Source organism: Phycomyces blakesleeanus (assembly GCF_001638985.1).
Source record: "Phycomyces blakesleeanus NRRL 1555(-) unplaced genomic scaffold PHYBLscaffold_1, whole genome shotgun sequence".
Lineage (NCBI taxonomy): Eukaryota > Fungi > Mucoromycota > Mucoromycetes > Mucorales > Phycomycetaceae > Phycomyces > Phycomyces blakesleeanus.
This window is the reverse complement of record NW_017265134.1, coordinates 3,794,190-3,820,692: the sequence shown is the minus strand read 5'-3', so window position 1 is coordinate 3,820,692 and position 26,503 is coordinate 3,794,190. Positions and strand designations below refer to the sequence as shown.

General features: G+C 35.1%; 10 protein-coding genes across 10 annotated transcripts; 3 read left to right on the top strand and 7 right to left on the bottom strand.

The window, feature by feature from the left end:
* Positions 1-467: 467 nt before the first annotated feature.
* On the top strand, positions 468-2,684 carry PHYBLDRAFT_162016 (hypothetical protein; the record flags this gene model as incomplete). Its single annotated transcript, XM_018434545.1, has 5 exons — positions 468-502; positions 606-674; positions 758-761; positions 818-1,019; positions 1,045-2,684. 5 exons carry the CDS (start codon positions 468-470, stop codon positions 2,682-2,684), a joined length of 1,950 nt encoding a protein of 649 aa, XP_018299443.1.
* Positions 2,685-4,284: 1,600 nt separating this feature from the next.
* Positions 4,285-6,079, bottom strand: PHYBLDRAFT_138952 (hypothetical protein; the record flags this gene model as incomplete). Its single annotated transcript, XM_018430116.1, has 2 exons — positions 4,285-5,832; positions 5,978-6,079. The coding sequence occupies 2 exons, from the start codon at positions 6,077-6,079 to the stop codon at positions 4,285-4,287; spliced, it is 1,650 nt and encodes a 549-aa protein (XP_018299442.1).
* Positions 6,080-8,158: 2,079 nt separating this feature from the next.
* On the bottom strand, positions 8,159-9,101 carry PHYBLDRAFT_71323 (hypothetical protein; the record flags this gene model as incomplete). The annotated part of the gene is made up of 3 exons (XM_018442445.1): positions 8,159-8,407; positions 8,658-8,836; positions 8,927-9,101. 3 exons carry the CDS (start codon positions 9,099-9,101, stop codon positions 8,159-8,161), a joined length of 603 nt encoding a protein of 200 aa, XP_018299441.1.
* Positions 9,102-10,733: 1,632 nt separating this feature from the next.
* On the bottom strand, positions 10,734-13,083 carry PHYBLDRAFT_105117 (hypothetical protein; the record flags this gene model as incomplete). Its single annotated transcript, XM_018427884.1, has 2 exons — positions 10,734-12,795; positions 12,932-13,083. The coding sequence occupies 2 exons, from the start codon at positions 13,081-13,083 to the stop codon at positions 10,734-10,736; spliced, it is 2,214 nt and encodes a 737-aa protein (XP_018299440.1).
* Positions 13,084-15,802: 2,719 nt separating this feature from the next.
* PHYBLDRAFT_80060 (hypothetical protein) lies at positions 15,803-18,469 on the bottom strand (the record flags this gene model as incomplete). The annotated part of the gene is made up of 5 exons (XM_018443545.1): positions 15,803-16,361; positions 16,568-17,543; positions 17,741-17,804; positions 17,961-18,155; positions 18,424-18,469. The coding sequence occupies 5 exons, from the start codon at positions 18,467-18,469 to the stop codon at positions 16,287-16,289; spliced, it is 1,356 nt and encodes a 451-aa protein (XP_018299439.1). The 3' UTR covers positions 15,803-16,286.
* A 1,905-nt stretch (positions 18,470-20,374) lies between these two features.
* Positions 20,375-21,526, bottom strand: PHYBLDRAFT_138948 (hypothetical protein; the record flags this gene model as incomplete). Its single annotated transcript, XM_018430115.1, has 2 exons — positions 20,375-20,583; positions 20,806-21,526. The coding sequence occupies 2 exons, from the start codon at positions 21,524-21,526 to the stop codon at positions 20,375-20,377; spliced, it is 930 nt and encodes a 309-aa protein (XP_018299438.1).
* Positions 21,527-21,933: 407 nt separating this feature from the next.
* Positions 21,934-22,359, bottom strand: PHYBLDRAFT_105265 (hypothetical protein; the record flags this gene model as incomplete). Its single annotated transcript, XM_018427892.1, has 2 exons — positions 21,934-22,044; positions 22,168-22,359. The coding sequence occupies 2 exons, from the start codon at positions 22,357-22,359 to the stop codon at positions 21,934-21,936; spliced, it is 303 nt and encodes a 100-aa protein (XP_018299437.1).
* Positions 22,360-22,701: 342 nt separating this feature from the next.
* PHYBLDRAFT_120917 (hypothetical protein) lies at positions 22,702-23,557 on the top strand. The gene is made up of 5 exons (XM_018428768.1): positions 22,702-22,734; positions 22,858-22,891; positions 23,000-23,045; positions 23,148-23,271; positions 23,378-23,557. Exons 1-5 carry the CDS (start codon positions 22,732-22,734, stop codon positions 23,423-23,425), a joined length of 255 nt encoding a protein of 84 aa, XP_018299436.1. The 5' UTR covers positions 22,702-22,731; the 3' UTR covers positions 23,426-23,557.
* A 412-nt stretch (positions 23,558-23,969) lies between these two features.
* On the bottom strand, positions 23,970-24,200 carry PHYBLDRAFT_103513 (hypothetical protein; the record flags this gene model as incomplete). The annotated part of the gene is made up of 1 exon (XM_018427769.1): positions 23,970-24,200. A coding segment is annotated over one exon (231 nt), but the record flags the coding sequence as incomplete, so codon positions are not given.
* An 858-nt stretch (positions 24,201-25,058) lies between these two features.
* PHYBLDRAFT_25590 (hypothetical protein) lies at positions 25,059-26,349 on the top strand (the record flags this gene model as incomplete). Its single annotated transcript, XM_018439873.1, has 6 exons — positions 25,059-25,222; positions 25,325-25,444; positions 25,586-25,688; positions 25,767-25,904; positions 25,982-26,064; positions 26,124-26,349. 6 exons carry the CDS (start codon positions 25,059-25,061, stop codon positions 26,347-26,349), a joined length of 834 nt encoding a protein of 277 aa, XP_018299434.1.
* Between the last annotated feature and the right edge of the window lie 154 nt (positions 26,350-26,503).

Sequence of the window (26,503 nt, the reverse complement as noted above, 5' to 3'; positions counted from 1 at the left end):
CATGATGGGGAAGTGCATTTGTCAAGAAGGCAATGTTTCTTGTTAGATATCAAAGGTGGTTGATAACCATGAAAATGTCAATAGTGTATCAGTAATTGCACAAGTACTGCATATCCTATATCTCATTACTATTAAGAAGGATCTGGGTTTATTCAAGTTGCATGATAATGGCAAGAGTACCCTCCAGGTCCGACAAATATGAAGGATTTGGACGTTGGTATTTATGGATAATGGAAGAAGATACCTGTTAAAGCGCGAAAGACTCATTTTATGTAAATGTCGGATCGCATGGCTAATATGAAACGAGCATATATTGATACTAACAAATAATACTTATATATATACATATATATTTAAAGACCATCAATTATCTTTTAAGTGGTTTTAGAGGTGTTTACTTTGGTGAAAGCTAAAGTAGTCAACCAAATCTCCAAGGAGTCCATATTAAGAAAAGTATATATAAAAAAATGTTTGTCCTTTATACACAGATGTCATGGTTAAGGTAAACAATATTATTTATGGGCCTTTAGCATATTAGTTAATTAATACAAATACATTGTGTGTATATATATATATATGTGTGTACATCTTGTATGTGTCCGCAGCTACATGTTGCCAAGCAACCACAGAAAAACCTTAATGAGAAACTTTAAAGAGGTTATGTTCTTGATATGGTAAAAAAGAAGATTCTGTAGCCAGTACTCGGGGTCTACAAGTCACGCTTTGAATGTGTATTTCGTTTCACATAAAAAATAAGTAAGGTATAAAGCAGTTGATTGATGGATACGTAATAGGGGATTTCTCTCTCTTTCTTTAGTATTCCCTCTACGTTACAATGATAGCAGCATTACCATTAGAGATCCTCATACACCTGGCAACATATGTTGAAAAAGAAGACCGCCTTAACTGTGCCCTGGTCTGCAATCAGTGGACAGAACCATTTTTAGACGCTTACTGGGCTAGAATTGATATTGACAACAATACTCTACAAAAAATGTTCAACAAATTCAGTCAAACAAGTATTTTTAAATAATGTGTACCGAGTAAAAGAGTTGGCTATGAGTAATATAGATATGAAATACTATAGGCATATTCCTATATTACAGCAAAAATATTCCAGAATAAAGTATTTTTTCTGGGGTGAGTTTCTAATAGACGACTCCGTTAAAACAAAACTTGATTGGAGTCTTTGGGAAACATTGTCACACCTGGAAATACAATTTTATCGCAAAGAGCTTGTACTGGAAACTATCTTCGAACAACTTTCAGTATTGACTTGCCTTGTTCACCTCGAGATCTCCAGAGCGCACTCTAGCGAAGAAAACTTCAGCACCTATCTGACCGACTTTGAATCGCTTCACCGCCACTTGCCACGGCTGGAATATATTGACATACATACCTTTATTAAACCAATACACGAAAGAGAAATAGAAATGATAAGAAGAGTCGAGCCAGCACACAGTATCAGAACGGTGATTTTTTCTTCTGATGCTATTGACACACTGTGGATATTTTACTTTGCGCACAAGTATCCCAATCTTCTCAGCTTTGATTTAGCCTACCATGCACCCCCGCGCAGTTTGATTCCAAGATCTTGCGAAGACCCGCAGTATCAGAGTCGACTTCAAATACTGCTATCTCTCAAACAATTCTTTCCTTGTCTACAAATAACAAAAACAATTACCCGCAATAATGAGTTCTGGTTACATAGAATATTTCATGACGCCCTTCAACATTTCAACGTAAAGATTAAGTATCCCAAAATTACTTATTTTGGTGAAACTTTAGAAGAGAATGATATAAGCGATTGGATCAAATACTTTTCTGAATCGGCAATTTTTTTACATGTTTCCTCCATATTTGCCGTACGTGCAGAAGCCAAACTACTCGTACCTTGCCACAAGTTGACTGTATTGTACATTAACTATACTACTATGCTCGATATGGAAAATATTTTGGATAATTGCCCAGTCTTGCAATCATTATATATATGTTATTCATATATTTGCTCCCCCGAGTATCCACAGCCTACACACTTACCACACTCATTGCAAAAACTGGATATTAAGCATACAAAAATGAATTCACATACTTTTAAATACATATCTTTCCGTTGTGAGCAACTGAAATACATGAAATTGGAGGATATCAGACTATATCATTCTGACTCTGAAGAAACCGGGCAGCTCCTAGTGGATATGCCTTTTTCGCAACTAAAAATATTAAGTACATCCGATATCACGTTTTTTTTTGAAAACAATTTTTTATATGCTTACAAATGTGTTAAGCATTTTGTCATTGAGCAACTGAAAAATGTCAGCATCAACCGATTGGACCAAAGTAATCAGGAACGGACACCTCTATCAAATTGGTACCATGTGTGTATTGACGAAACAAACGGGAAAGAAAGAATCTTTGCATGGGAACTTGGAAAACGTGACATTGAATTTGCACAGAGATACTACAAAGACTTCCGACGAAGAAGCCAGCAGGATAAGGAACGAAATGACATGGAGGAATTTGGCAAAGGTTATAAAATCAAGAGGTTTTGGAAAAGAGATCTTAAGGATTGTGTCTTGATATTTCGATTCAAATCTGTTGAAGACTGTTCTATTGAAGAAAGTAGTATATTTAAACATGTTCATTCAAGATTAGGATCAGGATCAGGATCCGGGTCAGAATAGTCCTGCTTGATTTGTAAAAATAATTCAATAAATATGATAATCGTAATAGAGTATGATTTATAAAGGTAACATATATCTATAGTGAGTTAGACTTTTCTTTATCTATTGTTACCTGTTTTTATTGGAATATACATTCATGCATGTACACTCTGAGTAAAGTGATCTTAATATTATTTAATCAACATAACACACTATTAATTAAATTTATTGTAAGTCTTTAAAATCTACTTTATACCCTTCAACCAATAGATTAAGTCTTTGTTTATACTACATCTATTATGTAAAATTTGCGCTTGTTGCTCTCAATTAATTTCAGAGTAATATCATTAATTATTTCAATAATCAATAGACTCTTTGGATTAGCATTAAAATAACAGTAAACCATCAGATTCACACAAACACACACCGTCATACACATAAATGTACAAACATTCATGTAAGAAAAGATGTAAAGCTTCACTAATATACACATTTATGGTATATATATTTAGTCTTTCTCTATAGCACTATAAATAAAAAGAGTTACATATTTACTACGCATAGACATATAACAAAGTATAAATGTAAATTCCAGAAATTGTTCATAGGCAATATTGCGAGAATTGAAAATCTAAAAGTAAAGGCTGAATAGAAGTAGTAAACGACATGATAAGGTCATCTGAAGTGATGCATTAAGGTTCACATCTTTTGCCCTTTTTTTTTTACCAAGAAGGTAAAAGTGAGAGGACGAAATGCATTACAGTGATTAATGTGAAAGAGCTTGGATTTTCTCCACTATACACTCGAGTGTAATAAGTCATTGGACGGTCTTCTAATTTTCGAAATTATTTTTCAAGCATATTATGAACGATATTTTCTTTTCAATAATGTTGATAATAAAATGTGCTCAGAATAAAGCAAAACTTAGAGAAAACATAGTTTATTATATATATATTTAAGAGAAAAGGTATGAGCTCTGGTAATGAGTTGTGTCACCACCTCTCTCGATTACTTCTTTAAGCCTATCTGGCATGCTGGCTACCAAAGTTTCCAGAACTTGAAGTAGTATCTCCAGCCATGCCTTGTGTATCACTGCTTCAAGTTCTTCTAAGCTCATTACTTTTTCTCTATCTTTACAAAGTTTCTTCGGAATATGTGCCCAAACATGCTAGATAGGATTTATAGCTTGGCTCTGGGCAGTCCAAAAGCCAAAGCTATCTACAAGTCACCTCTCTTTCTTATACCATGTGGCATGGTGTGCCATCCCTTTGGAATATAAACGGTCTGAAATTATTTCTGGGCAATTCCTCGTACCAGGGAAGAAAATACTGTGTTATACAAGTCGAGATTCTCACATCTACTAATCTCTGATGCTGGACCACACTTGAAACGAACGGCTCTTTACGAAGTTAGTGCACCATGGCAGATTAGGTCCTCTTTGTAACTTTTAGTTCGCTCCCTAGACCTGCCAAGGGTTTCGAAACATTTTTATTCCGGAAGGTCTTTACAACATTTTGATGCTTAACCTTATTATCATTATAATTTTCCAATAAATAAAGAGTCTATAGCTTTTATATATTTATATATACACGCATTTATTACAGTCAAAAAGTCTACAAGCCTAGATGTTCAAGAGTCTAGATTTGATATCCTCAATCATTTCGCTTCGCTTCACCGTCACTCCTCCTCCCTGCGACATATCCTTTGCCCGCATGTCCTTGACTCTGATCTCGCCTCTGTTGATCTCATCCTCTCCAATAATGATTGCCAGTGGGATCTGGTCTTTTTCACATGCCATCCACTGTTTTTCCAGCTTTGGTTTGTTTTTGAATAAGAACGACGCATTGACACCGGCATCCCAGAGTTCTTTAGTGAGCTCCATTCTTTCTTTCAACAGACCATCCCCCACCGAAATCACAAACACTTTTGTTTCGTTGCTCTTGATAGCTTGTTGTTCCTGTTTGGCCATCAGAAGAGAAAATACTCGTTCCACACCAATAGACACACCAACACATGGGATCTGGAGATTGGGTTTTCCCTTTTTATTGCAGCCCGAGAACATTCCGACCAAGTTGTCGTACCGTCCACCGGCGGCAATTGATCCCATACCTACACTAGCCTCTGCACTTTCTTGCTCTTGCTCTTGCTCTTGCGAGCTTCGTCTTCTTGATCTCTTTTGATCTGTTCCGTCAGTTGATTGACCCAAAGATGATGTGAGATGTGATGAGGATGATGATGGTGCCTTTGTGATTGCTTCATAAATGATTCCAGTGTAATAATCAAGGCCGCGTGCCAGACTGAGATCAAATGACATCTTGTGACGGATGTCAAATACATCAAGAAACTCAAACAAGGTAGCCATGTCTTTTAAGCCCTGGGCTGCACTTGGGTTGGCTTTGAGGGTCTGGTCCTGCAAGAGTTTCTCGACCAGAGTGTGATCACCCTTGAGTTTGACATACTCTCCAATCCTGTCTGCCACATCTTCCGGTAAACCCTTTTCGGCTGTCATCTCTTTGCGCACCTCCTGCCACGAAAGTTTGTCGAGCTTATCGATCGCTGACGAGATTGACCGGATATTTTGGGTCGGGACTCCACATACCTCAAAGATTCCGTCTAGGATCTTTCGATGGTTGATCTTGACATCAAAGTCGCCAATCTCGAGTGCGGTCAGGGACTCACAAAGGACACGCAAGATTTCTGCGTCGGGGATCATGGAGTCGTAAGTACCCGCGATGTCGAAATCACATTGATAGAACTCTCGCATGCGGCCCTTTGTCATCACGGGCTGGTCGCGGCGATAGACTTTGGCAATCTGGTACCGCTTGATCGAAGGGTATTCTTTGCCGTTCATGGCCAGAAACCGAGCAAATGGTACGGTGAGGTCGTATCGTAAGGAGCATTCTTCGCCGCCCTGATAGGCCAGGTCGTAGATCAGTTTACTGTCTTCGCCGTACTTTCCTGCAAGGATCTCCTTGAGTTCGAAAACCGGCGTGTCGATGGTAACTGCACCGTGTCTTTTAAAGACGGTTTTGATGGTTGAAAACATCTTTTCGCGCACAGCCATTTCCTTGTCATTGTAATCTTTGGTACCCTTTGGTGTCTTTAGGGAGAATCCGGACTGGGTAGGCTTGGAGGTGGGTTTGGTAGGGTTCTCAGAGTGAGAAAGACTCTATAGGGATTACGAATACATCTAAGAAATCAGTATGCATTGTGTGTGTGTGTGTTTGTGTGTATGTATGCGAGTGTGCATTGCGTGTTCGTGTGAATGTATGTATGTACAAGTATGTATGTGTTTATGTATATTTTATACATACTCTGGTTATAATATAAGAATGCTGAACATTCCTTGTATTGTTCTTTAGGGTTTTTAGGTTTGACTTTGATGAATTAGAGATGAATTGGCAATCTTCAAGCATAGAATGAGTTAAATTCTCTCTTCTTCTTCTTCTTCTTTTTTTTACAGGGGTAAATATAAATATAAATAAAATACAATAAGATTCTTGATGCTAACCCGAATGAATAACTGGAAATGAGGACAATGAGTAACTTTTGGTATTAAAGATATATTTTGTTTTTGGTTGCGAATTGAATTGTGAACGAAAGGCTGTTCGTGAAAGCATTGTTGGCTTTAAGTAAATATGTATAAGCGTGTATGTGTGTATGTGTATGTATGTAAAGTCCCTTTGATATTTTAGGGTTGAATTAAAACAAAATAAATTAGGGTATCTAAAAAAAAAAAAAGACAGGTCACGCTTGAAATAGAGAGATGGAAAGGATCAATAAGTGTAGTGAGCGAGGAAGAAAAATAGATGAGTTTATCTCAAGTAAGCAAAAGTTTATTAAAATAAACTACAGATTTATTGTTTCCAAGAGGTATACATAAAACATAAATTATTACAATATTCCTATCCATATATCTAGCATGAGATATGCATACTACTCTTATCTGACAGCAGCATGGTCTTGTATCAAAAGGATTGGACTAATGTGAGTAGATCCCAGTTATTTTATGAGATATACAGCAATAATCACTAATGGCTTATATATATATATATATATATATATATTACAGAAGTACCTCAAGAGTGTGTTATTATAGATAGCGAAAGCTCTTTAACACACACAAAATGTGTAGATATTAATATTTGTATATGCTGTGTATTCTTAGATGGTGCGTATCTTACTAACCAATTGGCTTGTAGTGATATTTGAGTTTTATATGCATATATGTATGTATGTATAAAAGGAAAAGATGCAGGAAATTTAGTAAAGAGTACAAGATTTACTATGATGACAATCAATTAACTAAACCAACCTAAGCTAAAAAAAGAGAAGAAGGTTAAAGGTACACAGACTGTGTAAAGAAAATAAGAAGAAGAAGAAGAAAAAAACCCAGAAAAATACAAAGTTCTTTTATTTATCTTTTTTTACTTTGGTTACAGTAGGACAATAATTTATGTGTGTGTTTTTTTATACCTTTCTCCATATACAGAGTCCATTTACTAATTGTACAACTGAATATCAAATGAAGACCTCCATTGTGGATTTACACAATGGATAAACATAATAAAGTATTGTAATTCTCATCCTTCTTTACAGTGAATAATTTAACGAAGTATCTTTTATTGATACAGATATATATTAAGTGTGTGTGTGTGTGTGTGTGTGTGTGTGTGGGGATAATTGTGGCATGAGGGTAAGATAAATCTTATGTCTGAAAAGAGTGCAGAATTCAAGACTCTTGTGTACATGTAATACCTCAAAAAGTGTCAAGCTAAGCATTAGTCCTTAAAAGAACAATAGACATATAAATAAATTTAAACTATAGCTTTTTCTTATACGCATTAGCAAGCATAGTTTAAATGTATTTAGCTTAGTTGCATAAAAGAAAGGAAAGATGCAAGATTGGTAAACCAAGAAAGAAAACGCCATTGAAATATATGTATATATAAAAAATGGTTTCCCTTTTTTGTTTTCTTTTGCTTTATTTTTACTTGTTACTATTGCTATTGTTATTAGTATTATTAGTATTATTACTGTTATTATTATTAATATTATTATTAGTATTATTATATTTTGGAAAATAAACAAGAGGATTTGTTAATGAAGATTAGATGTATTTGCTACATTATCCACTACCACAGTTTCCTATTTAATTACACACACACAATATATTATACCAAGTGTGTATGTGTATATAATAGAAAGAAAGAAAGAAGAAGAGAAAAGAAAAGAAAAGAATAGGAAAGAATGGGGTAAAGGAGAAAAAACCAAAAAAGAGGGAGTAAAACTTGTTTGTTTTTTTTGATCGAGATAAAGAGATAAAGTCCATGGAGGTCGAGGGATAAGAGGCGAGAAGAACAAGGAAAACAAGGAAAACAAGGAAAGCAAGGACAAGGACAAGAAGTAGGAGGAAGAGGAGTAGGAGAGAAAGGGAGGTAGGAGAGATAGGGTTGGTTGTGTACGAGAGAGAAAGAGAAAAAAAATAGTCTCATCTAAAATGTGGTTATGAAAAAGAGGCCTGTGGCAAGAACAGCAGCCACAAAGCCGATATTTCCCGAAATCCGTTGACTATCATTTGCAGTTCTTGAAGAGTTTGAAGACGAAGATCCAGTTGAGCTCGAGGCTGATGCTGCAGAAGATGCCTGGGTTGATGAAGGAGGTGTCAAAGATGAGGAAATGAATGGGTTTAGATTGATTCCAACTGAAGTATTGACGTTGGTATTGACAGATTGAAAAACGACCTATAGAAAGCATGAATGATAAGTAAATCCTGTGCAAGTAATCTATTGGTTTGCTACCATGACTTTTTCTAATAATCTTTTGATTGATTATTTTCACTACCCCTCCTTTTTTTTTAATTTTTTAATTTTTTTTAAGAAACATATATATATATATATAATAATAATAATATTCTCCTATTTTCTTAAAAGTTGATAGGACAATATGTACGTATGTCTCTGTTTAGATAGGGATTGTATTTTTTTTTCTTACCTTGTAGGCCCCTGCAGGAGAGATTTGAGGAATATCGTAATTGTAAGAGTGTTGCCAGAATGTTTTCTGATTGACTGTGACAATAGAGGACACTTCTTGGGATACATCAGCATTTAGAGCAATTGTAGTCGTTGTAAAGTTCATTCCGACCGCTTGGAGAAAAATATTCATCTTTAGACCTTTTATTCGTTAAGTTAAAACCAAATTTAATGTTATTAACAAAGGAATAAGAAACCGACAATTGTTATTTGAATGTTAAGAATATTTACTTGTGGTTTCTTGGAGGATAATGTAAGTTACAGGTAGTTTCTGCCCGGCCACATAACTCCCACTTTCAATTGGAGACGTTACATTGAACAAACCATCGAGAGATTGGATCTGAGCAGCGCCAAAAGATGCACATCCAGACAGGACCAAGAATACACCAGCAATTGAAATATACATTATTGTTATCGCTTTTTCTTTTTCTTTTGCTTTTGATTTCTTTGTACGGCCCTTTATTATTAACTAATCTTTCTTTTACAAAGAAGTATAGAAGGTGTATACTTGAATATTCAAGTTATTAAAAAAAAGAGGCAAAAATAAAGAATATAAAGATATTAAATATATATTTATATATTTTATATACTTATACTTATACTTATACTTGTATGTATATATGTATGTATATATGTATGTATGCTAATGTATGTATCTGCGTATCTGCGTATCTATGTATTGAGTTGCAAGAGAGCAGAAAGTAGAACAAATAAAAAAAAATACAAATAAAAGTATAAAAGCATAAACAAATCAAGAATTATTTCAAATACAAACCACACAACCAACTCATGGGTTTGATTTTAATGTGACCTTTTTTTTTTCCTAATCATTCTAATCATTCACCATTACCCCCCCTCTCCCTCTCCCTCCCTCTCCCTCTATCCCCTCCTTTATTTCATCCTCTCTCTATTTCAATTACTTTTTTTTTGTTGCTCAGCCTTATATTGACAGGCTTCTTACTTACTTGCTCACATTTACTTTACCCCCAGTTCTGCATTCTTATTTTTAACAGCAAGAACAAGAACAAGAAGAATAGAAATAAGAGTAAAACAAAATAAAATAAGAACGTCAGCCAATTGATTTTATTTGCTTTGTAGAAAAAGAGAAAGAAACTCCTTGCATCTCGATCTTTCTTTTGTCTTTGATCTAAAAAGACGATCTTGTTTATAATCACACTTTTGTATTATTGTTTCAATTGCTATTGTTGCTCTTTAAAGAAATCGACCCTTTCTAAGCATTGAATACATATATATACATGAGTCTTTACCCCTCTTTTAGACTATATAAGTAAAGAAAAGCCCACTCTCATAAAAAGGAAAAATAGTAATAACAACAATAATAATAATATTAAGAAACTAAAATAGCCAGCCAACGAACCAACATAATTGGCTTTGTTAGTTTTGAAACGTTTAATTAATATACAAATATTCCTTCTTTCTTTTATTTGTAAATTACAGGTATTTTGGTAATCTTCTTAGTTTTTTGAAAAAAAGGGTAATCCAAAGAAAAATATATATTTTGAATTTCTTGACGGCTTGATGTCTCGGCATAAGAACAAAACACAAATCAGATATATATATATACTGATTATATAATATTAATTGCTAATTGATAATTGATAATTATGTGATGCCTAATTAAATATTAGCAATTTATATTCTTTTAAAAAAAATAAGATTTGTGTAAAGATACAGTGAATTCAAGAAAAATACTCACACACACACACACACACACACACATATATATATATATATACTCAATATATGTATTGTAATTAAAAATGACCTCTTCATTTGGTGTTGGTGTCGGTGTCGGTATTGATGTTGGTGTTTGTTATTATATATATACATATATATACGTGTATGCTTGTTGGCATTACTGATATTATTATTATTATTTCAATAATATTCTGCAAGGTAGAATAGAGCCTCACAGAGATGGGGTAGTATGGGAAAATATTTGTAAAATAAATAAATTAAATTAAAAAATAGCTATTAAACAGCAATAGTATCAATAACTTATATAGACTGCTGTCTGTTAACAAGTGGCACAGTAACCATAGCCATTGGAAGCAGCAAGCGGGCAATTGTCAATGGTGGCATTGTCACCATAGCCACCATTTCCAAACCATTTGGGACTATAGTTCGATCCATTGACGACCGCAAACACTATCAGGGCAGCGATAGCACATCCGGAATCAAACGCGGCCGAGGTAACATAGTTGTACTTGGTCCACCAGTTCTTGCGGTACTTGCGCAACACAAACATAAATATGAACCCAAACAAAGACCACATTGAGAAGTTGATGGGTGTTGCGGGGGGCATCATCGCAGTCGCATTGAGGATCAGTGGGAAATGGATGTATTTGAACCAGCTGTCGGGGTACTTTCGCGAGAGCAGCCAAAAGGGAATCGGAATCAGCAGCCCGATCAAGAAGAACCACATCAGGACACCATAGGGCGATTTGCCGCCAAACATCAACTTGGGTCCGATCGTACCCCAGATAATCGAAGCAGAGTAGAAAGTGCGTGCACTGGGACAAGTGAATGGGTAGGCCTCTGGGGTACAGATGTTCTCGGTAGTGTTCATCAGCCAATGCGCCGTGGCCAGATTGATGATGCCGGCCAGAAAAGTGCCGACAAACTGGACCGCAAACATGGCTCGAGGAGGGACCTTGGTATAGTGTCCTAGCTTAAGATCACTGACAAATGTCAGACACTGGTTGATCGAAATGTATCCGTAGGTCTTAAAGGTGACATTGGCAATCGGGTGGCCCGGAAGAGCGTAGCCGATAATCAGTTCTGTAATGATATTAAGACCCGGTTGCTGGTTAGTAACGGCCTGAATGAGACCAATGGGAAGCACAAATATGACAGGCAGTGATATGGCCAGGATAAGTCCCCACCAGGGCAAACCAATTGGCCAGACGTAGATCACGCAAAAAGAGACGCCAAACGAGACCAAGAAGATAAGGTAGTACCACCACGAAGGAACTTCGGGGTAGGCACGCATCAGCTTACAGTGGATATCATCGTCCTTTTCGCGCGATCGTTTGAACTGGTCAATGATGTCCTTTCCATGGTAAAGCACCGTATGGGTCAAGACAGACGTCAGGCCCGCAAACATGATTCCATAGGTGAATGCAAAAAAGGTCGACATGCGCATCGGGCCGTACTCTTCGTAGGCTTCATAGTTAAGGGTCTTGTCCTCATTGAGAACCCTAGAATTGTTCCAGACCTCGCCCTGGCTGTCAAACAGAGTAGGAGTAAGGATCGGAAAAGTCTTGGCGTCCCAGACGTTGGTATAGTACATGACCGGAACAATGATCCAGGCAATCACGACAAAGCCAACCGTGATGTTTGCAATAGCCCACCAGGGAACAACCAGTGGCGAACCAAGGAAGGAAACCGTAGTGGACCAGTCGAAACTGATGGATAGGATACCCAGACCGCTTGCAGCACCCGTCAACTGACTGAGCATCAGGTTGCTGGGTTTGATCCAGCAGGCCCAAGAAAAGACAGTGAGGACAGTGAAAAAGTAACCGGGGAGCCAGTAATAGAAAAACATGGCACCAAAGGCCCAGAGGAACCACTTGAGGCGGGACGGTCCACTCCAGTTGGTATCGGCCAGATGGAAAGACCGAAAGAGCGAGATGTTGGCCAGATTACCTGGCCAGACCATGGCTGACGGATAGACAAGGTAAGGGCGCAGGACACCGGCCATTCCGTAGCCAATAAACTGGGTGGTCCAGATCAACAGGATTCCTCCTCCCCAGCCAAGATCCTGGCCATACCACAGCTTTTGGATGGTGATGATGTCGACAGCATAAGCAGTGTTGTAACAGCAATTGGCCATGGCAGTGATCAAGACGTGCTCTTTCATGTTAAATGGGCCGGGGTTAAAGAATCTAGAGGTCGGGATGATACGTTCCATGATCTTTCCAAGAGGGAAAGATACCAGCTGAACAACGAGAGGAGATAGGGTCATTGCGTTGGCTCTGTACCAAAAGAACTGGTTGACAAATGCAAGAACACAACTAAACGTAATACCGAGAAGCCATGTACGGAAAGTCAAAACAGGTAGTGTAGGATCGTCAGTACTAACAATTTTTTTTTTATTAAATTAAAATTTAAATGAATTATTAGTCCAGCTTGAGTATAAATCACACATAGATACATGCGCATACACACACACACGTATATATATATGTATAGATATTTTTGTTTTCTATTTACTTTGGTACAACTAGACGAACTTCTTCAATGGGCGAGTCTTCTTCGTCTTCAGCGTGAGTGTTGCGAATATCAAAATCATAAGGGTCGTATCTTTCGTCGTATTCTCCTTTTATGAATTCTTCCTTTGAATATCCATCGAATTTTAGGTCCATGTCGTAATAATTATCCGACCTTATCGTATATTTGGTATGGTAGTCCTCCATTTTTGTTTGTTTGTTTGTTTGTTGGGCTTCGGTTTTGATACCTATATATGATTCCTGTGTACAAAAACAAAGATTCCTTATGTGTATAGATATATTAAAAGTGTTAAATATTAATGAAGGTAAGATAAAGAAGTGTAGGTATAGAAGGAGAGATAAAAGGTAGAGGGTTAAGAAAACCAAAAGAAAAAAAAAAGAAAAAAAAAGAAAGCAAGTAAAGATCAAGTATGGTTTTATATTCTTTTTCTTTTCTATTTAGTAATTCATATACATATATAATCTGTGCGTGCGAGTGTGTATATTGTTCTTTCCTTATTCTGTAAAGAACATTGCACCCTTTTTTTTGATTAGTGGAGTTGACTTATCTCCAAGCATTTGGTAAACCAGACACACAAATGAGACGAGTAAGACGAATAAGACGAGTGGGACGAGTGGTACAAGTAGTACAAGTGATACATTTATCCAATGAGATAAATAGAAATCAAAGCAAGACTATCTAGATAAAGAAATTTAAGGTTTCGTGCTTTATTTCCTTGTTCTTTTTGTTGCTCTTGCTCTTGCTCTTGCTCTCTCTCTATTTTATTTTTGGGTCAATATAGAGAACTGATACTTTGGTACAATGTTAAACAGCCAGTAGATATATAAAAAGGCGAATAGTTGAGATGTTACTTTTCTATTGTATTGATTCTAGATAACCAATCCTTTCTTAAATAACAAAAACGTTCAAATTTGAATAAAATGGGGCAATTCTAGTATCGATAGTCTTTGGATCGAAAGGAATAACCCAAAATAAGAAGTCGAGGAGATAAATATAATAATAATCATAAGAAAACAGCGACAGCTAAAAACTAAAGCCGCAGCTACAACCATAACTGCAAACTATAACTACAACTGCAGTTGCAGCTATAGAGATATAGAGATATAGTCACATCTAAAGTAGCAGAAACAGAAACAAAAGTAGAAACAGAAGCGGCATCAGAATCAGAATCACTCATTAGTAGCAGCAACAGAAGTATATTAAATAACAATAAGAATATTAAGGGCTCACACACACACACATATATATATTTAGTGCTCTTTTTATGGTTTGTGCAATGTCACCTAACACCTTGACCAACAAAAACAATTGACCGATTTGTTCAGAATAGATAATTCAATCAATAAAGAAAACGGCCTTCATTACCAGGGACTTTTTGCTTTTCTGTATCCTCAATTGACTAACGGCAGAATATATTTTCATATGAATATATGACATATGTATTTAACAGACTAGCAATAAGAAAGATGTACAATTTGAGCATACTTTTGTTAATGTTAATCACAGAAAAAAGTACAAAAAACGCAAAGGGGGTTTTTATTACCCGCTGTACGTTTTATATATCTATGCTTTCTTTTAAAAGATAAAGAAATGAGGTCTTGTCTTTGTCAAATCGATACATACAGTATATAGCTAAAATACAGATCAGATAGACAAAATTTATATAATAATTATCTATATTATTTATGTGTGCAAGTGTATGTGTCATGTAGCTCAATTATCACGCAAAGCAAAAAAAAAAAGTACAAAAAATAAAGTGGTTACGAAAGATTATATTATACATGCATATTAAGTGAATCTATCACATGTATAAGAAAGCAATTTTACGAGCGCCTCCAAAATTGTTATATATAGCCTTTTATGTCAAAAGCCAATTTACCTCGTTTTGTAGTTTATTTTACAAGAAACTCAAATACATATTATATCTATATACACATACATATATATGTGTGTGGGCAGTTGTGTGAGCAAGATTGCTGAGTTGGTTCTTGTCACTCGCCACTCCACACTCCACACATAACTCACAATTACTCACCTAGCTACCTACATATATTAATTCTTCTTCTTCTTTGGCTTTAGATATCATTTATAAATATTGATTATTGTTTTATTCTAGGAGCCAGAATATGTATGTATGTATGCACATAGGAACAATAGCACTAGAATTTAAAATAGTATATAAAAGCTATTGAAATCCAAAGAGATAGATAGATATATAGTAGATAGCGCCTTTTATTTGTCCAGAGGTTGCTCGGACCTTATCTTTATTTCTTTTTAAGAAATAATACTAATAATAATCGGCTAATCATATTCAATTTCTATATTATTCATCTATTGGTGAATGTATTTTCCTTTACTATTTTTTTTTTAAAGATAATAATAATAAAACACACTGTAGTTTAGTATACCGAATGTATTCTATCACCAATCTATACTTTGACCTTAAATAACGCAAGTAAATCCACTCTATCAAACGAACGAAAAAAAGAAGAAGATGAAGAAAAATAGGATTATTATGTGTGTTTTTAAAGAAAGAAAAATAAAGAGCGTAAGTTTTGTGTTGCAGAAGTTTTAAGTAACACGATCAATATTTGATTTTCACCACTTTATATATATATATATATATCAAAAAGGTGGTGAGGAGGAAGAGAAGAAAAAGACGAATTGAAGCCAGACGGGATATTAACATTACAAAAGTATTACAGAATGTAAATATACCAAGACCCACCTGGACATTTCTTTTTCTTTTTTTATACAAGTTTTAAGCACAAGCCAAGATCGATTAAAAGTTAATTGCAGTACAAATAAGGCAAAACCATGCAGCACCATAAGAAAAAGTATAGTATTTTATATGGATAGTTTAATTTGATATTTTATTTTTCATACTGATAATGATAATAAAAAAGAAATGCTCTATTTTATATACATATATGGGACTTTGTAGGGCAGGTTCAAGAAAATAATAATGTTAATGGTGATGATGATAAGAATAAGTAATAAATAACGATAATGTATGTACTGTATGTATGTGATTGGATAACAAGCAAAGCAAAGTGTAGTAGAGTAAAAATAAATAAATAAAAAATAACAAAATAGACTCACCAGTGGAAAAAGAAACAAAATGATATTAATAATAATAAAGAGAGGTGAAACCTTTTCCAATTCGCTTTGACTTTTTCCTTTCTTTCTATCTTTCCCTTTTTCATTTGATTTGTACAATTTTTTTTAATTGAAACAAAATCAAATAATAAGAAGAAGAATAAACAGAATCCAGAAAAACATTACAGCCATACGTATAAATGAATAAAGGTAATATATATAAAACAAAAAGATTCCATCAGGTTCGAAAAACATGCACCAGCTTCAGAATTGGTTCTCGGCAGATTGGACATTGGTTGTTACGCTCAACAAGCTTTTTTTTTTGATTTTGGATATAATTTATTTAATACACACATACACACACAAAAAGGTAGATACATTTTGGTGAGAAATTACTCTTTTTTTTTGTATTTAATATATACATATAATCCACATCTGTCTACCTATCACTCATTTACCCAATTCACCTCTTTTCACCCCACCCAGATATATGTAACCTTGTACCATTATTATCTTTACCTTTTTACCACAGTCCATGCAAGTCATCATATGTCCACAATTGAGATAAACACAGTTTTGCTGGGCGTCACAGCAAATCCTACAAAGAGTATCATCCGATTGGGCCGTGTCATTTTGCTTTGTCTTGAGCTCAGCCTTACGCTCATCCAACAGACGCTGAACGCAAGACACAAACTCTGATTTCTCAATCAAATGAGATTGTTCAACATAATGTGTTCGAAGAGTTGCCTTTAATGTCCGGACAGACAGATTAGCAGGATTAATGTTGCCTTTAAGCATATCATCCAAAGACATTTCTGTCTTTCCTGCTGCCTGTTGTTGATGTTGTTGTTGTTGCTGCTGTTGCTGTCTTGAATTATTAGTCCCTGATTGGTTTTGTGTAGGCTGAGCAGTAGATGTAGGTCGAGTTGATTGGGCTGGTCGAGACGGCTGAGTGGATTGAGTTGGTTGAGCAGGGGGATGACTTTGGGGTGCACGTGCTGAATATTCCCAGCTATATTGTGGTTGATGAGGAGGAGGAGTAGGTTGTGGGGTTCTCGACTGATAGAAATGATTATTCTGTGATTGTGGTTGTGGTTGAGGAGGCGGTGGTTGTGATTGTGGTTGTGTTGGCTGAGGAGAGTTTTGTCTTTGAGGATGTTGCCTTTGAGAGTTTCCAAACAAATCATTAAACATCACATTGAAGCTAAACTCCTGGCTCGTTCTATTGTTGCTATTGTTTTGCGTCGTACTATTCGTAGTATCCTTGATAGTTATAATTCGCCTGGAACGATAGTAAACCTCGTGGTCATTAGATATAGGCCGAGTATTGAGGATAATAAGCACAAGATCCCCTTTTTCAATTGCAGTCTTTGCAAACAAGTTGTACGCATCAATGTAGTATTTAAGTTGTTTTAGTGGCATTGACGACAGAGCACTAGAGTTCATTTGCTGCATCTGGATTAAAGTGTCGCACGTATCACAGCACCTCACTGGTCTTTAAAGTTATACACATATATACGTATCGAGTAATATTCATAACGGGGTATGTAAATTTTAGTCAACTTGTTCTTTTTCTTTTCATGTATATAAGATTACACCATTTAATATTTTTATATATTTTATCTCTAACACCACATTCTATTTTATAAGCTTATTTATATAAGCCATGTACAATATATAATTTGAGCTTACTGTTCATAGCCAAACTTTGGAAGTGGTCGTCGCTGATCAGAGCAATTTGAACAGACAACATTACCTTGTAAACCAAACAACTCAAGGTCATTAGTTACGATTACTAATCGTGTTTTTTTCTTCTTCTTTTTTATATATATATACATATTATTTCTTTAAAACAAAGTAATAATAATTATAATAGTAGCAGCCTTTATTGTTATTTGTCATCAATGCTTACCGCAATTACGACAAAAGTACTTTTTCCGAAATAAGCTAAACTGAACACCGCACTCTACACACTGCTTTAACTCTGGGATGGGGTCTAGGCGAGGTATGACAAACACACCTCCGGGCCCATGAGAATCTCTTGAACGGCGATCCAGTTTTGAAATAAGGAAATGAAAGAATGGAGGAAGAAAGAATTGAAAGCAGGCTTTGTTTAAAAAAAGAAGTAAAATAGTAGAAAAGAGGCAAATATACGGATAGACGGATAGACAGATAGACAGATATATAGGAAAAGGATAGGAGGAGAGATAGAGAGAGTAAGAGAGGGAAATATGATAAGAGTAAGAAAGATATTAAAAACTAGCAACAAGATTATTAAAAAAAAAGAATGAAAAAGAAAGAAAATGCTTAATAAGAATATTGAAAAAAAAAACCATAGTCGAAATGATCACATGACTAATCAAATTCTATCATACATCCACTCGCACCAATATAATAATCATTTTCATTTGTATAAAGCATAAAAATTTAGTTGTCAGCCAATTAAATTTAAATACAAAGCAAATAAATGAATTTAATTGGATAATATATATGTTATATTAAAGAATCATGACATAAATTATGAAATACACTTGCGATCAAAAAAAAAGAAACGTTTCGACTGTCAATTATATCATTAAGAGAGTGAATGAAACAGAATTATAAGAGACAAAAAATCTGAGCCAAAACAGTCTAGAAACACTGATGAGAATAACAGAAAAGAACCTTTGTTCAAGTGGTTCTGAATGACTCCATTTGCCTCATACTCATAGGCTCAAGAGACTCTTTAAAAGAAGATGAAGATTGTTTGTCATCTGTAGAAAGTCAATTAATCAACAGTCTCAAGCTTTTATGCTTGAAACAAATATATCGCAATCCATTAAATCCGGATGCAATATTATGTCATATCCAAGGTAGTCGAAAGACTGCAATAGAATCTGGTGTTTTGACTACTAACCAGCTCATATCATGGGTCTCAACCCTATCGAGCATTTTTGCTGGTAATTTTAAGAGAGAGCATAAGAGTGACTAGATCGCCACTATAAATGAAATTTATGATTTGAAGGTTGTCATGCAACGAGAGTGGGGAAGAATAGATGCTGAGCTTGTATCAACTATGGCCAGCAGCATGTAACATCGACACCAGGCTGCAATTGAGGCCAAAGGAGGTCATACCAGATTATTAATCTTTCTTTAACAAATAACAAGTATGCATATAATCTTGTATTTAAAGTTTGAAGGCTGAAGCTATTATTACTAATGAGCAGTTGCATATTGAATATAAGTCATGGTTTCTCTCGTGATTTTTTTTGCGCTCAAATGGCGAAAGATTCATTGACTGTGTTTATAAAAACTCTCTGTACAGAATATAGAACAAAACACAAAATAACATGTTTAATAAAGAATATAACGAGTCAAATAGGCATATAGTTGTCTGGTTTATTTAAAGTTACATAGGTAAATATATTTGTCATTAAAGAATAAAACAAAATAAAACAAAAAACAATCCAGGCCAGACGGTATTACTGAAATAATCCTAGATCTCTCTATTTGCCACCGCTTGTTCTTGGATCCTGAAAAGAGCTTGCTGTTTCTCTGACTCAAGTTGCTGATTGTGTTTGACATAATACTCTCTTCGTAAACGTTCTGTCGTTGAAATATGATCCAGAAGTTTATAGCCATTATAAATAGCATAAAATGATAAAGGGACTGAAGTTATGCCAAATCCAAAGCCTACACCGATAATTGCGATTACTCCATAACCTTTCATACAGTCCTTGATGTTCCGAAAATTCATAGTTAATAATGTTGAATAAAAGGGCTTTCGTTCATAAGACAAAGCATACAGCTTATATATATATATATATATATATCATTGGGATAAATAGTCACATATAGGAAACAAAGAATAATGTGATATTCTTGTTTTTAACCTGTATATATGTTGCATACAAAGTGCCTTTAACATAGTATTCCTATCAATGAATACTCTTTATCATATTCTTTTACATATAGCAAAGATCATTGGTGTATATTGGACTTTGTCTTCTATGATACCAATGACAATAAAGAAAATGAAGCCGATATTTTTTCACCCGTTTGACTCATAAGATGATTTCATTGAATCTTTTTAAATTTGTAAATAAAATAATAAAACAGGATATTGTTCACATAAAGGTTGAAACAAAATACAGCCTAGATAGCTTAATATTTATATTTTATTTATTGTTATTATTATTATTATTATTATTAGTATTAGTATTAGTATTAGTAGTATTATTATGATCTTTAAAATAAATTATATGCATGTTGTAACAAAAGATGAGAATAAAGTGGTAGAAAGAACCAAAAAAAAAAATTCAATAAACCAAAGCTATTAAGATTAGATCACCATTCTAAAGATGCTGGTAAACACTTTTGAGGAACATTGGTTGTGCCGGCCTCAAATACTCCTCTCACCAATGTATCAATCACCTTGTCTTGAGCCATGGACTGTTGTACGATATCAGGACACAGACAGGGAGTAACCCTACCGTACCAAATGGCTCTCTGACCATTGTGAAGATAAATAACCAGGTTTCCGGCAAATGCATGTCCTAATAATTGTTATTAGATTAATTTTCACAAAAAAAAGAGAAAACAAATATGTTATTATTATTATTATTATGGACCAATGAGTTAAAGTTTTAAAGATAATCAATTTACTTGAATGAATAAATAAATAGATAATAAAATTAGTTTCATGAAAAACCATTCGTGTATAAAACAAAAATATTGGTCTTCTTTTTTTTTGCATTTTTGCATTTTTTTCTCTTTACCTCCCAAGTGACTGACAAGTGCTACCTGGGTTCGAATTCCCTCAACTTCAAGAGCCTGATCCAGAGATTCTTTCAGCATAGGTCCAATTGTACCACACCGCCTGTCCTTGGCACCATGTCCACACACCAGGACCAGACTGGCAGAGGACCATGGAAAGGTTTCAAATACATGTGGTTTTCCCAAGACATAGTCCAAAAGTTCATTTGCCCTGTGTGGAGTAACATTCGCAATCAATACGTTATCGGGCATCAGTAAGATATCCATCGAATTGCGTTGGGATGAATAAACAGATGGAAGAGAGCAGTTGGTGACCAGAATTCGTTCACTCAGTTGAGTATCAGTTGCATTGGCTGGTCTGAAGGTGTCTGTACGAGGAGTGTCTGGTTTTTGCTTTTGGCTTTTTCGAAGATTGATTGCGTTGATAAGTGCTTGTGCCATTCCTTCGTCTTCAATGTGAGCAGGCCAGGTTGACTTGCCGGTCATTAGAATCAAGTGGATTGCGTATGGAGGCACAGTGTTGCGGAGTGGTCGTAAATGGTCGATGTTGAGAGTGGTTGGGACGGAGGGATGGACACATGGTAGATCGCAACCTGCACACTGCACGGATTTGATTTCTGGCAGAGGAGCTACTGGTAGAGGAGGGAGACAAGTGGGGGTGGAGCAGATAGTGGTGCATGAGGGCGAGTAGAAGCTTGCGACTCTCTTGGTTAACCACTCCATCCCACACAATATGAGTAAGAAGAAAAAATTTAAAAGAAGAAGAAGGAAAATAAAGAGAAAGAGAGAGTGAGAGAGAGAAACACCGCTTGAGTACTACATTACTTAAAATAATTTATTCAAGGTTGCTCTTGAATTCAAAATAAGAATATGTACGGCCATCTTTCTTTTATCTTTATCAAGTATTTATGATTTCAACTGATAGCAAGATTAGATACATTGCCGATTAAAGCCATGTCAAAAATCCAAGCTCAAAATAAAATCAACATACAATATCTTTATCAAAAGTATACAAAAAACATTTGTTATAATAATATTCAGACTACAATTCAGCTGTAAAAACACGCACACAACCCTTGAGTTCAATTCATTTCATTTTATTTCATTTATTTACTAAGCTGTTCAAAATTTCAGGTAGCCTTTGATCCAGCAGTATCACAGAATGTGGCCAAAGTAACATCTTTTTCAGAAAGACCGTTGCAATCATGGGTAGATAAAGTAACTTCTACACGATTGTAGACCTGTCCAAGATAAAGCACAAAAAATACTAATAATCAGAAACAATTTTTCTTTCTTTTTTCTTTCTGTTTTACTTTCAAATATACACATAAACACTTGGAGCAAGTCAAATAAGCGGTACTTACATTAAACCATTCAGGGTGATGATCCATTTTATCAGCCTTGAGGGCAACTCGGGTCATAAATCCAAAAGCCTCGTTAAAGTCGCCAAACACATACTTCTTCTGAATAGCATCTCTGTTGGCAACAAGAGCCCAGCCTGCGTTCAACAATGGCTGTAAAAGAGTTTGACGTTGGGCAATAGTAAGAGTTGACATAATATAAAAAGAAGAAGAAGAAGACGTCAAAAAAAAGCAGACACACACACACAATAAAGAAAAGAAAAAAGGTACAGAAATATATATATAAAAGAGGGGAAAATTCGCACGCTTCATACAAACGCCGCATGTGGGGTGCAAAGGTGACGTCGGCACACAAAGTGTAATATGCTTCAAACTAAGGCCATTCTACCTATTTCTTTCTTTTTTTTTTCTTTTTTGAGACTGATTTCAAAGAAACTGGTGCATTTATCAACGTCACTAGGAACAATCCAAAGTCACAAACGGCACTCTCGATTTTCTTGACTTTTGTCTCTAATTTAAACATATTCCCATTTTTCAACACAGCCTTGTTGGATAAGCTTATTGTTAATGGTAAGCTATTAAATTCAGTGTGTTAATCTAGATTATTACTTTAAACTTATCAAAAAATGTATATAAATATATACATTATTCAGTTCAATAACTCCATTTGACTCTCTCTCTCTCTTTTTTTAGGATCGCTTCAACGTCAACAGTCAGATTGAGCACTGTAGGAATTGATATTTGAATTTATATATAGATTGGGACGATCGAGATCTAATCATCCCCTAAAATTTCCACATATTTTTTTTCTTTATTAATGTTACTATTACAATAGTACAATCTAAATACGTTGGTACTGGACATGCCGACACAATCAAGCAGTAATGCCCTAAAACTATTTAATAGCATAATTATAATTATAATTATAATGATTATGTAAATGTGTGTGTGTTTATGCTCAAATTTATTCTTCTTTTCTTTAGTGAATGGTTGACCAACCAGCAGCGAGACAGTTATGCATCCTACGTTGGCCATAACTCTCTTTTGTCTTTCTTTTCTGTTGCTGAGAATGAATGCAAGGCACGCGTGAAGATGAACATTATGGAGGCAAGCAAACTCATAATTCTTATATAAATCAATTATAAAGATGATAACGGGCATGTGTCAAATGAGATTGTGTATATTAACATCAAGTGTATGGGCCTGTGTTTAGAAAATGGTTCGTCCTTGCGGTGTCCCTCCCGTAAGAGAAGAGCAGTAATAAGAACCACTTTATTACTATCGATCATCCAACCCCCCCTTTGAGGATTTCTATCAATCTCAATGAAAGAAAGCATAACCTACGCCAGAACTACAAAAACAAAAATCAAATGATAAAAGACATGTGTATATGAAATAGAGACTGTATGTATATGTGTGTGAATGTGTGTGAATGTGTGTGAATGTGTGTGAATGTGTGTGAATGGAATAATAATATTATTGTTTACTAAAGATAAAAAAGCTAAAGGTAGCAATAAGTTTTGTTTCAATGATATATGAGTATAAAGAGAAAAAAAAGATGTTTGGGATTGTATGGGTCGTGTGTCTGCGTCTGCGTCTGCGTGTGTGTGTGTGTGTGTATATATACATGTCATTTTTCTAGGTTTTTTTTTGTTTTTGTTCTTTAGAGAAAAACAGAAGGATAAGATGGGATAAGTAAAAAGTAAGTAGAAATAATCCTAGTCAGAATCACTGTCTTCAGACATAAATTCGATGTTTGGCTTGACTTTCTTGTCATTGTTGACAGCATTGGGCATCACAATATCATCATCATCGTCTTCATCGTCTTCACTGTCTGAAACTTCTCGCTTGTGTTCATATACTCCCAATCCAAGATTCATTTCAATGTATTGTTCGTCTTCCTCGACTTGCTCAATGTCAAGATCCTCTGGTTTCATGTTTTGAAGACTGGCATTAGCAGCTTGTATTTGCGGTAAGAATGCCTGAAGGCGAGACATGATGTCAGTAGGTGGAGCGATCTTGAATGTCTTTCGTTCTTCTGGAGGGGGAATAAAAGGAATCTGTGGTCCATTCTTTTTCAACTCTTCTTTAGTGTTGCCCAAGAGATTTGTATCCGCTAAAAGTTTGGCTTTTACACAAAAAATTATAAGTTTCTTTCTTTTGTAAAAAAAAAAATAGTAATAATAATGTATATGTATGTTATTCTCACCAAGAGTCTTTTCTCTACCGGGAATATTCAAAAGATCTGACGAGTGATTTTGTTGGGAGCTCATATTTGGTTTCGTATATAATAATAATGTATTGTCAAGTAGCAAAAAGAAGTTTATATTAAAAAAAAAAAGAGAGAAAGAGGCTATAGTATAGTTGATTGATGTCGGTTTTTTAATCCGTGGCTTTTTGTTTTTTTGCCAGTCACTACCAAAAATGGACAAATGTCAGTGGCACTGATTTTTTTTTGCTAGGCACAATTTCATATTTTAATAATGAAAAGAAGAAGGGGGAAGGAATGCAGCCGCAAGGACTAAGCTCGTTTGATCTGTCAGTCCAAGTTAATATATTAATTACAGTGTATAGATAAATGATTAGCTTTTAATAATAAGCCCTATACCTCCACTACTCTTATTCTAATAGACCAAAAATAAATACATCATTAAGCAATGCTGCTAGAATTGATAGGATATTCTGTATATAAAGTTTATAGTGAAAAATTAATAATTACACACAAAAGTAAACTGTAATTTACGCACACACAATTTTTTTTTTGGAAAAAAAAGAGTTGCTTGTAAAAAAAAATTGGACTGTCTTCAAGCAAGATTAAGACTGGCAGATTCACACACTAGAGACACATTTCATTTTGTTTTTACATATACATATATCTTTAAATTCATCATAGCATGGTCAAAGAAATCGATCCTAGCATCAACGAGAGCCAGTTTCTCTTGAGCGCCCTCAAAGACGGACGTCGTGTCGATGGTCGCGGTGTATATGACATGCGGTCTATTGAATTGACATTTGGCCAAGATTTTGGTTATGTGCAAGTTCAATTAGGAAAAACAAGGTAAAAACTGAAAAATACAAAGTTTTGGATTTGAATAATAAAAAAGAAACATAATTACTAACATTTAAAATAAATAATAATAATAATAATAATAATATAAAGAATTGCAGCAAAGGTAACCGCAGAAGTCGTGCGTCCTCGTCCAGACAAGCCTACAGAGGGTATGCTTTTGTTCAATACTGAGATTTCACCAATGGCCTGCCCAACTTTTGAATCTGGAAGGTGAGATTCATTTATTATTATTATTATTATTTTTAAAAAAAACAAGTTTTTTTGTATTACACGTTTATTGGAAAGAAAGAAAGATATGTATATGCATGTATTGATACCGACTTTTTTTTGTTATTATTTTTAAATCAATAGTCGATCAGAGGAAGAGGTTTTAATTAGTCGTATCATTGAAAAGGCTATGCGTCGTAGCAGAGCCATTGATACCGAGGGTCTTTGTATTGTAGCCGGTGAAAAGGTTTGTTATAAAGTAGATTGTATTTTCAAGTGTGCAAGCGTATTTAATATATATATATATGTGTGTGTGTGGGTTTAGGTCTGGCAAATTCGCGTAGACCTTCATTTCTTGGATCATGATGGAAATCTGGTGGATTGTGCGTGCATAGCTGCCATCACTGCTCTCTTGCATTTCAGACGACCTGATGTCACAGTTGTTGGAGAAGAAGTAACAATTGTAAGTAATAAAGCATCTAGGAACATTTAGTGCGTCAATTTTGGTATTGGTATTGGTATTGATATGATGTCCTGCAGCATCCAGTTGACCAGCGTAACCCAGTACCCTTGAGTGTGCATCATATACCGATCTGTATTACATTTGGCTTTTTTGACAATGGGTAAATATTTTTTTCTCCATAGTGTACCATCCCAAACGATTTACTGACATTATGGACAGTGAGTACTTGACTGTAGATCCCAGTTATTTGGAGGAACAGGTCAAGGAGGGTGATATGACCATTACTATGAACATCCACAAAGAGATCTGTGCATTGTCAAAGGCAGGTGGTATTCCACTGGAGATGGATCAGGTCCTACGATGCTCCCAGATTGCACTTGTTAAGGTTACAGAAATCACAGAACAAATAAAAAAGGCACTTGAAGATGACAAGGCAGCAAGGTAAATTAAATGAAAAAAAGGGGGATAAAGGAGTAAACCAAAGCAACATTTTCTTTTTCTTTTTCTTTTTGCTAATCCTGTTCTTCTTCTTGTGTTACAGACAAACTTCAAGGAAATAAAAGCATTGGTATCTCTCCCTCTATCTCTCTCTCTATCTC